This window comes from Xenopus tropicalis, chromosome 3, assembly GCF_000004195.4.
Source record: "Xenopus tropicalis strain Nigerian chromosome 3, UCB_Xtro_10.0, whole genome shotgun sequence".
Lineage (NCBI taxonomy): Eukaryota > Metazoa > Chordata > Amphibia > Anura > Pipidae > Xenopus > Xenopus tropicalis.
Window position 1 is genome coordinate 96,425,603 of NC_030679.2, and position 11,210 is coordinate 96,436,812.

Sequence of the window (11,210 nt, forward strand, 5' to 3'; positions counted from 1 at the left end):
TTTCACATTTTAGTTCCTGGTTCCAATGAACAAAGTAAAACAAACCAGCACCCCAGTGAAAAACCTCTGTATAATGCTGCTCTTTTTCTAATAAGATAATGGGCTGGAGCTGGGGGAAGGTGATGATTTATTCTCAGCAGGCTGCTGGTTTGTTTCACTTTGCATGCTAGAACAAGAAAATAGAATGTGACTTTAGCTTCATATTTACATTTTGAGCAAAAACCTATTTCCTAATTAAAACAGCAAAATATATGTTGCCCTAAGCCCTGTTCATTCAACTTATGTTACAAAAGTAGGCATACTGTCCCTTTAAAAACAAACATCTGATAAAGCTTTAATAAACCATCTTCAGCACTTTGATCACTCTCAGCACTGGTAGAACGACTGCTACCGCAATGCTATTCTATATATAATACCGTTACTATGCTATTGCACACTACGCAAATTCAAGTGGCTCCAGCTTTATTAACGTTTGAAGCAATTATCCGACGACAGCATCACTTCCACAACACGAACCATTACTAGGCAGCAAATCACAGTTGAACATACTGTATCACGTGACTTCCAGCACGTACTGAGCGCCCCAGATCCACGGCGGAAGTCTATATTCATTTCCGGAGCTTGTTGCCGGAAGGGAGAACTTGGAGCATCTGCTATCGGTAAGAAGTGATAGGGGGGTTTAGTGGGAATGTTTATTTGTCATTCATAGGCCCTGAAGGGGACGCGCTGCTGCGGGTGGTCCATAAGCGCAAGTTCATTTGGTGTTTAGCTGATGGCGCATATACATAGTAGGAGTTTCTGTTAAGTTTGGCATGTGTTCTGGGGTTTCCACATGGCTGCTCTTTATATCACTTGTGCCCATTGTGCTAATAACGAGCCGTGTTCATTCCGACCCACATATAACATTTTTTTTCTTATGCTAAAAGCGCTTTTGCTATTTCTGCATTCTTTTCTGTTTGTTTCAGACTGTTTTCTTTGTCCCTTTCTTTCGCCATAGTCTTTTTACTTTGCATTTTTAATGTAGGGAATTCGATTATCCCATTAATAAATGGTATTTTAAAAATGACAGGCATATAGTTTTATTACTGCACAAGTTCATCTGGAGTTAAATGTGTTAACTAGATTAAACGGGTAGTTTATCTTAAAATTCACTTTTGCTCAGACTTTGCGTGTGTTCTGCTAAGACATATTGGAACTGGTCTTTTTTTGTGGTTGTGCAGCTCTCTGGTATGGAATATGGACTATTGTCTGGTTGCTAGGGCTTAGCTATCCTAATAACCATGGGACATTTTCTAAATCAAAATGAAAGGAGAATAGTAGGGACCCTGAAAAGAGAAATAAGCTAAACAAACTGAGATTAACCATTAAAGTTCAAAGTGCCAACATATTCTGACACGCTGAACAATAAATGTGTGTATACATTGAATGTACAGATTTTACATACAAACATACCAATACAATTGGTAGACAGGCCCTATACAAAAGAGCTTACAGTATTACAATAGTAATAGTAAAATAGTAAAAGATTTTTTTATCATTAACCCTGTTACTGCCTTATTCCTTGAAAGCAAGAATTTTTGGTTTAAGTACAATATTCTCTGTATCTTAAACAAACATTATAGGGACCCCATTTTTACCAATTTAATTGTGCAAATTCACTAGTGAGGTGTGCCAGCACTCTACATAACCTCTCTCTAGTTTTTAGGCGTGCTAGTATAAACTTTATTACAAGTTAGCTCAAATTAACATGTACTGTTTGTGTTATTTTTAGTCTTGACAGTATTGGCTTAATTTACAATTACGTCAGTGGATGGTCGACTGAATTGTCTTCCATTAGCCATGGCTTATCAACTGTACAGGAATACGACACTGGGTAACAGTCTTCAGGAAAGCTTGGATGAGCTAATACAGGTAAGGCTTTGGTTGGTTTAAGCAAATACATTTTCAGCATCCTGTCTACAATAAAAAAAAAAAATCTAACATTATAGCATAGATATTGTTGTGGCACCCTGAGTATCTGACATGTCAAATAACAATTTCAGTTCAGCTGTCATTATACACAAACCCTTGCTTTGTATCATTTGTGTTTTTTTAAAGGCATAGAGGTGGCTGGTTATTTTCTATGCCTAGAACATATTTTGTGTCCCATGGTAAGGACCAAAACACCCTTTCCCTGTGTTGTTGTGTTACAGAGAGAATTAAAAGTTTCAGCTGTTGTGAGTTCATAAAACTCATTCATTCTTCTCACTAAAGAGCTATATTTGCCTTATATGTCAAGAAAGTACCCTGAAAAAGTCACTTTTGCTATTTTCCATATTTGGGCACCCTTCCAGTTAGTACAGTAGTACTATTTTATGTATGGTCTAGTACATAATTAGTTTTTATATAATGTCTAGTACATAATTGTCTCTTAAGGCTTTATTCAAGCTGACTTGACCTGACTGGATGAATTCTCTAGCCCCTGCAACTTCTCAGGGTGATTAATGTACTGAAATTACTGAAAGCCATGTTATACTAAATAAAGAAACCGTGAGACATTTACTAGTTTTTGAAACATTTTATTTCATGCTTTATGAACTGTAACATAAGCATGTCAACTAAGCAATACAAGTTGTATTTTGTGAAATTTGACAAAGGGGGAAAATATTGTCAAAATAAAAGAAATGTCAAAAGAGTGCTACTCATCATTTAGTGCCTGAGAATGGTTCACTTGGGTGTATAGTTATAAAGCAGGTCAGTTCTTCTTGAAGAAAGCACAAACATTCCAAGACATCAGTTTAAACAGGTCAGGAACTTTTATTTGTACAATATAACATAGCAAATATATGTTATGTAGTTGTTTGTTTTTATTAACCGCTAACCATATCATTGACTGCCCTAAGGATCCTCCTCACCGAATTTATTAAATTAAAAGGATATTAGTTGATCAGAATAGCTGCACTAGTAATTAAAAACATTGTAGTTCATCAAAATAGTGTTATTAGTCATTATCCCAACAGATCCTGTGACTAATTCATATTAATAGGCTTTAGGAGACTGAGTGTTTCATCAATAACCTAAAGTCCTAGAGTTATTCTACAGTGTTATTAGTAATCCCATTTATAACCTGAAGTTCATTCTCTCTTACTCCCAGGTATAAAGAGCTGATAAAAAATGGTCCTTACAGTACCTAGGTTTTGCGCTTCCCCCAAACACAGACCAGTACACAGAGCTACCACAAGAGTTACCACTATCCCCAGCCAATCAATTTCTGTGCGCCACACTCTCCCTGTGGGTTGATCACACACATCCACTCTTACCCCTTATGTTCTCAGTGTACTCAGACTACTTTCTTTCAGAGCGTCACCACGTAAAGCCCCAGTTCCCTCTCCTTCGCAGCCAATGTGTCACTTCCTGTTGGGACTTGCATTTAACCTTTACTTTGTTTACTCCACTGCTTCAATCTTTCAATTTACCACCAGGACAATGCTGTTGCCCTGAGTACAGAGTCCTGTAAGGACTCTTTTAAAACCACTTAGCCGTCAGTACAGAAGGTAAGGTAAAAATCACATTCTGAAGAATGGTGCAGTTTTCAGCTAACAGGGGCACTTAATTTAAACCATTTACTCCCTACTACACATTTTACTACTTCCCACTCCTTCTCATTGGTGCATTTACTCAAGGGTCTGATCAGCTAACATCTATTTATTACTGATCAATTTTATTGGATTTATTTATGATTTTTTAATTGATTAATTCCCTTTTAATATTCATTTATAAATTAATTAGTGGTCTAGAGCCTAGTTATGTTTTTATGAATTTTAATGTAGGCTGGCCAGCCACAGGGGATTGTGTTTTATTGTTATTGTATTTATTACATTTATACTATATTTACTCTCACTGCATTTTCTTTTTCTAATAAAATCTTTTTTTAACCACCCTTCATTATTTTTCATTTCCAGTCTCAACAGATCAACCCTCAACTTGCACTTCAGGTTCTGCTACAGTTTGACAAGGCTATTAATTCAGCATTGGCACAGCGGGTCAGAAACAGAGTCAACTTTAGGGTAAGGGTCATATGCTTAACTTCTGGGGTTGGCCCCGAATGTTAAAAGCCCTAAGACACAATTTTTGTTGGAAATACAGAGGCAGGTTGTTCTAAACGAAAATTATATAAAGGGGACCTGTCACCCTAATAATTCCAAATCCTGCTAATGTGTTAGTCAACTCAAGTTCAATGATTCTAATCTTGTTTTCATTCAGCCTTGGAATTTGCAATTACAACAAGCAGTCAGGTGCCATTTTTTCGACAGTGTTATTAAGGCAAGTTTTGTATCACCCCAAAGTCTTGTGTATACACCAACTTTTTATTTCTGGGTGCCTAGTCCCATTCAATCCTAATTTACATATGTAAATTAGGATACAGAAAAGTTAAAGAGCAGTGCAGCCAAAAAATTTCAACTTCCGTGTTTGTGACAAAAAAAAATGACATGATTTTAAGGATTCAGATTTGGTTTAGCCAGGAGTGTGGATGTGCCAGATTCCTGCTAAAAAGGCAGAATCCTGAACTGAATCCTGGATTTGCTGCATCCCTAGTTTCTTCTTTCACAGCTTCCTAGGTTGCTGTTTTCTTGGGGCAGATGCTGAATGCACTGTTCAGACTACCATACAATAGTAAAGCAGTAACCTTTTTGTTTTATACTTCTTTATTACTTTAATATTGGCTGGCAGTCTAAGCACTGCAGTCACAGCTATCCAGAGGGGAATTGCGTCTTTTTATAATTTTTGACTTGCCGTGCTTTTAAATGTCAATTAAAGGCCAAAACTTGAAAGATACATCTGTTCAACCCCATGTAGGCACCAGTTTACTTTTGTTACCATTTTGTTATATAGCACAGACAATCTAACACTTTCACACAAACACACCGGGGATTAGATTTCTAGCCTATTTGACTCGCCCCTTTCACACTTTGGGGCCAAAGTATATGGTTTAAAAAGCAACCTAAAGGCAAAACAGAATGGAAATAAAGGTGAATGGTCATCTGCCGTCCTGAATCTATATATCAGGATGAGTTTTTTAAGGTTGTCTTTATATATCTGTTACATTGTCCTGAGCAAGTGGGGACCAAATTAAATGATGACCCACAAAAGTAGAAATATTAATATGCTTTTGGACATAGATTGCGAGCTCTTACCATACACGCACCGATACTATCGTACAAAACCTCGTTTCGTACAATATTCGGTGCGTGTATGGCACGTCGGCGAGTCGACCGATATCGCAGGAAGCTGCTGATATCGGTCGACTCGCCAATCAGACCGGTTAAAAGATTTTGATCGGGCGCCATAGAAGGCGTCTGACCAAAATCTGCTGTCAGGGCTGAATCGGCAGAAGGAGGTAGAAATCCTATTGTTTCTACCTCCTTATCTCCTTATCTACCTCCTTATCTGCTGCGACCGATGATCGCATGAAACATCGCCAGATCGCCACGTGTGTGGCCACCTTATGAGACATTTTGAATGGCAATCTACTAAGAGTCTTATACAACTATGTTTGTTATTTATTTTCTGTATAATGTTTCCTGTTTTATAATTATTCTATAAGCCTTCCTTAACAAGCCATTTAAGCCAGGACTTTTAGCCCACTCTTTCCTCTGCCTTAAAGTAACCGTAACTCCAAAAAATGAAAGAGCTTTAAAGTAATGAAGATATAATGCCCTGTGGCCCTGCACTGGTAAAACTGGTGTGTTTGCTACAGTAACACTACTATAATTTATATAATAAGCTGCTGTGTATCCCCGGGGGCAGCCATTCAAGCTGGAAAAAAGGAGAAAAGGCACAGGTTACATTGCAGATAACAGATAAGTTCTGTAGAATACAATAGTGTTTTATCTGTTATCTGCTATGTGCCTGTGCCTTTTCTCCTTTGAATGGCTGATTCCATGGCTACACAGCAGCTTATTTGTATAAATTATAGTAGACTTTCTGAAGTAAACACACAACTTTTACCAGTGCAGGGCAGCAGCACATTATATTTTAGTTACTTTTATACACTTTCATTTTTTGGTGTTACTGTTCCTTTAAGCCACATATCCTGGGACAACTCTTAGCACTGCAGTTACTGTACAGAGCTGGCACAAAGGGACCATTAAGTGGCTATTTGCCCACCCCACCCCTCCCACGGGATATGCATGTGGAAACAGTAGTTGATGTTTCTTAATTACAGCCGGGAAACCAAAAGGCAGCGAGACGCAATACACTTTGCAAATATTTTATGGAGAATTGGTGGCCAAATCTGCTCCCTTGGTCACCTTGTGACCACAAGTGTGGCCAGCTTTAGCCCCACTGCACCTCCTTATGGGTACAGTGAACATTCTGGTCTTCAAAGGGAGAGGGTAAATTTGGGGATTGCTTCTCTGACTAAATGTAAATTAGAACTGCCATGTTTATTTTCTTTTGTAGGGATCCTTAAACACTTATAGGTTTTGTGACAATGTATGGACCTTTGTGTTGAACGATGTCGAGTTCAGAGAGGTTACTGACCTAGTGAAGGTGGATAAAGTTAAAATTGTTGCCTGTGATGGAAAAAGTAAGACAAGTTCTATATTTTTATTTAGTGTATATGTATTACTTTTACAGAATAAGTTTAATAGCTTTCCACTGTGAAATGCAAATTTTAGAAAATGTAGCAGTTTACAGATTTATTTTGTGTACGTTTGTGTAAATATACTACTGTTTATTGGCACTTTTGAATCTGGACAAGGAAAGCCTAAAACTGCTGGGTGCTAATTTGTAAGACATATGCCAGTGATTAAAATTGGCATTTAGGGTTTTTCTGGACCAGTATGCCTCTTGCTTAAAAAGACACACCAGTCTGGGATTCTTTTCTTCAAAGCACTGCCATTTCACTGCTTCAGTATCATCGTTTGCATTGCTTCAGGTTGAGCATATGTGCAGTACAGTAAGGTTAGAAAGGAGTGCTGTACTCACATGCAGGGAATACCTTGGAGATATAATTTGATCAGTAACCTTGAGTGGTTAAACTTCTGTAGAAAATATATTTACAGAAGTAGCTTTTCTGCCTCCAAATTGTGTAGTTATTCTTTAGCATTGCTTTCCAGCTTTGCAGCCTAAATCATACAGTAACCCTTATGTGATCAAAATGCTATTCAGCACAAGATTAGGATCTAAAGGGGGCCTCTACCCAAAAACAACCCACAATGCAGTTTTTTTTCCCCCTAGAATGGCAGTGTAACTTGATGCACCACTACAGACACAAAATTAGAATCTGCTTGGCAAATCACTCAAAAGCTGCAATGCCCATTCATGATTTTTTTTTCTAAATATGTGCAGAATCAAGAGGAAAGTCACAGTTGTTAATTATGACGATTTATTTACTTTTTGTTTTAATAGACACCGGTTCAAACACTGCAGAGTAAGAAAAATGGAATATTTCTCTAAATGGTTTCTGTTGGTCAGCGGCCTTTCCAGGAATATAACGGACACGACTGTTTATTTATTTCAATGATACAGCCAAAAGAAGCTATCCTACAGCATTCACTCGAGATTTGGAAAATTTCTTTTTCTACTTACATGTAGCACACAAAAGCTTCCTATATAAGGTTTTTTCTTTTTCTTTTTAATACTAAATGTGAAGTTGCCTTTTTTTTCTTTTTTCAACATGTCTAATAAACTTTTATTTAACAAAAGGAAAATGTATCTTTAAACCAAATGCTTATGGGTTAAATTACAACGGATATGGGGCTACACAGGGACTACATGGGACTAAGAAGCTATCTGGGAGCTGTGAGATAAAACTAGCTTTTGGCTCTTGCTGAGCAAAACTTAACTGTTATTTATTGCACAAAACAGGGCAAAAGTATTTTCATTTTGCAACATCCTGTTTTTTCAGAGCAATGTTGCAGGAAAAGAAGGTAGTTAAATTACATCCTAAATTATATCATAAACTCCTTATTTGTAAGCCAGGCTCACCTTTTCCTTTTTCCATGGAAGAGGTGGATAAAGCTCACCTGTTTACAGGGATGAAGAATGTTAAGGTATGGTTGTAAGGGTAGAATAGAACAAAGATCTGTTAATGCTTTATAAAGGGAGGGGGTTGATAATATTATGCAGGAGAATAGCAATCACGGGATTTAATCTAAATAAATAATTGGATGACTAATTCAGCAAATCCTGTGCGTACTGTTCTGCATTGTTTCCCAACTCTGGCATACAAGTAAAGGAGCGGTTTATGGTGTGGTCCCTTAGGCCACAAATTGTAGTTTGCTTTGAACACATTTTTGCACATTTTCCCATAGATGGCAAGCAAGTCCTACCAGCTTTAATTGGAACAACCCCCACAACTTCTCAAAGGTTAAGAAGTGTCATAAAACTAAGAACATAATTATACATACAGAGAACTAAGTATATGGAAACTGCAGCCCTTTAGGGCTTTAGCTTCAAGCAATCTATGTAAATATCTGCATAGAGGAAGGTAAACAAATACATTGCGTATCATATTTTATTTTGTTACTTTATGCTACATCTTTTCATATATATTTTGGTATTAATACAGGTATGGGACCTATTATCCAGAATGCTTGGGGCCTGGGGTTTTCCAGATAAGGGATCTTTCCGTAATTTGGATAGCCATACCTTAAGTTTGCTAAAAATCATTTAAACATTAAATAAACCCAATAGGATTGTTTTGCCTCCAATAAGTATTATTATATATTAGTTGGGATCAAGTACAAGGTACTGTTTTATTATTGCAGAGAAAAAGGAAATCATTTTTATAGATTAGAATTATTTGGTTATAATGGAGTCTATGGGAGGAGCCACCCTTTCATCCTGTAACTTGGTGGCGCTAGATAGAATGGGGAGAATGATTTGATTAGGCCTAGTTCTGTGTCCAACCCTTCCTTGTATCTCCTTACAAGATAGATGTGTTGTCTTGTATTTCTTAAGTCCATCAATTTTTGGTAGCAATGGTTTTGCAAATGCAAAACCAACTTGATGCAGATGTGCCTTCCTCCTATGTCTGACAGACCCACCTCAGGTGCCCATTATCTTAGCAGAAGCACGTCTAGGTGGCCAAGATATCGAAATTACAGTAAAGGAATAACATATAGAGTATATAAGTTAATAGAATGACTTAATTTAATTTTGCTCCTGGATATACATACATCCAAATTGATTCCATACTATACCCCATCTGTAAAGTTAACATTTGTTGGTACTACTTCCCTGGATTTGCGTTTTTTGATAAGAAAACCTTGAACTACACATATGAACCTCCATAAGGATTAAACCAGTCAGTTGCCCTGACTGTGTTTTAAATCCTAGTGGGTGAGTTTAAATGGTAACTAAATCCTAAAAATGAAATGCCATATTTTATATAGTAAACTGACTGCATTGGCTTAAAGTTTCTGCATCTCTATAATAGTAATGATATAGGTTTTTACAGTTGTCACAGGAGCTTCCCATCTTGGATTCTGTTAGAACTGTCCGGGACAGTGCATTGCTCTGTGAGCTCTGAGCAGCTGCTGAGAAGCTGAGCTTAGGGGTTGTTGCAAATTATTAAGTAGAAAGTGAGGTTTGGCAGTCATACAGGGCTAATTATTTAATTCTGATGCTAATTGCCCTGGTTTCAGATTAGTCATGTAATATGGATCTGAATGAATTACTAATCATCCTTTTACATTTATATTGTGTATGTACAGTATATTGTGAGTCAGTGCCTCAGCTCAGGTAACTGACAGCAGCACAGAGCATGTGCAGTGAATCAGTAGAAACGAAGATGGGGAGCTACTGGGGCATGTTTGGAGGCACAAATCTTCCCTGCTAAAGGCCTTTGGTTGCCTTGGGCTGGTACAAAAGCCCAAAACATAATGTACTACATTTCCTCTCTACTTCTTTAGTTAGGCTTTAGTTCTGCTTTAAGCTTATAGGATGTTCCATGAAAATTTAAGAAGTAAAACTAGATTTTCCTCCCAGGATTCCCTCTGCTTTGCATACAAATGAGAAGAGGATCTTAATCAAAATACTATCCATGCTTGCTAGTAGCATGAGTAATACTTATGTCCAGCCATTAGATGGCAGCAAAAGGTAAAAAAAAAAGCTTTTAAAAACAGGTATTGTAATTCTTTAACCACCAGGCACCTTGTAACTAATGTCATCATTTATTCAGTATGCAAAGGTATTGGAAATTATACAGAGCTCAGAAAATAAGGTTCTACTCTTTTCTATAGTTTCTTAGTTAGCCAAATAAGTTTGTTTTCCTTTTGGTTTTGCTGTGTGGCATAAAAAAGAAAAGACCATAGAATTTGTTTATGATTTGTAGGTGCAGCAGCAAAATGCCATTTTTGAACGTGGTTTCACTTGTATACGTTACTCTGTACTTAAGATGTGTACCTGCTTTGCAAAAAGAGGTTCAGTACGTTCTAGAGCAAGAGACCCCTGTACTTTTTACCTGGCATGAGCAGAAAGTGCAGGGCTTCCTTTCTGTATGGCCCCTATAGGTGCTCCCACTTGCATCAGTTTAAAATTGCTGGGCGTCATTAATGCATGCACCATAAAACCCACATTGGCAAGTGCAACGCGCGCATCATTTCTAAAAGGGTCACAATTATTGCACTAGAGACAAATATATCAACAAATATATAGACCCAGCACATATATATAATATAGCACAAAGAACTTCTCATAGGGTTGCATGTTGCCTACATTTTAGTATAAGATTTTAGAAATGTGATAATGCCCTATAATTTGCAATTAAATTCATTTATTTAGGTAACATATTTTACTGTAAATGTATCTTCATTAACCTTGATTCTCTGAGCTGATTCAGTACACTCTGCATTTAAGGTGCAGCTTTTCCTGCCTTATCCATTGTACCTGATAAACTTCATGGCTTTTTAAGCTGTCGCAACCTTTCTTTTGAGAAATCTACTACACCAGTTAAATTCTAATCTGCAAGGAGTACCAAATTGTGTGTCCTCAGATGCAGGTCAGGTCAGGTCAGATGATTTAAAAACCAGACAGATGCCCTGTTGCCATTGTTAATAAATGATCAATGGTAATACCAGTTTTGATACAGATCAGTGGCTTCCAAACTGCGGGGAAGGTCAATTAGGTTGAGATTTATTTGTATATATAAATTTCTATTTATATAGCACTATTTAAGTACGCAGGATTTACTTTCTGATATACACATGAAAGCTCAGCTTAAA

At 37.2% G+C, this 11,210-nt stretch overlaps 1 protein-coding gene across 2 annotated transcripts; it reads left to right on the top strand.

Moving 5' to 3' along the window:
• Positions 1 to 604: 604 nt before the first annotated feature.
• On the top strand, positions 605 to 7,823 carry gtf2a2 (general transcription factor IIA 2). Of its 2 annotated transcripts, none has more exon segments than NM_001005107.2 (5): positions 605 to 659; positions 1,772 to 1,911; positions 3,942 to 4,046; positions 6,442 to 6,568; positions 7,393 to 7,684. In NM_001005107.2, coding segments are annotated over 4 exon segments (330 nt in total). In that variant the 5' UTR covers positions 605 to 659; positions 1,772 to 1,839; the 3' UTR covers positions 7,419 to 7,684.
• The last annotated feature ends 3,387 nt before the right edge of the window (positions 7,824 to 11,210 follow it).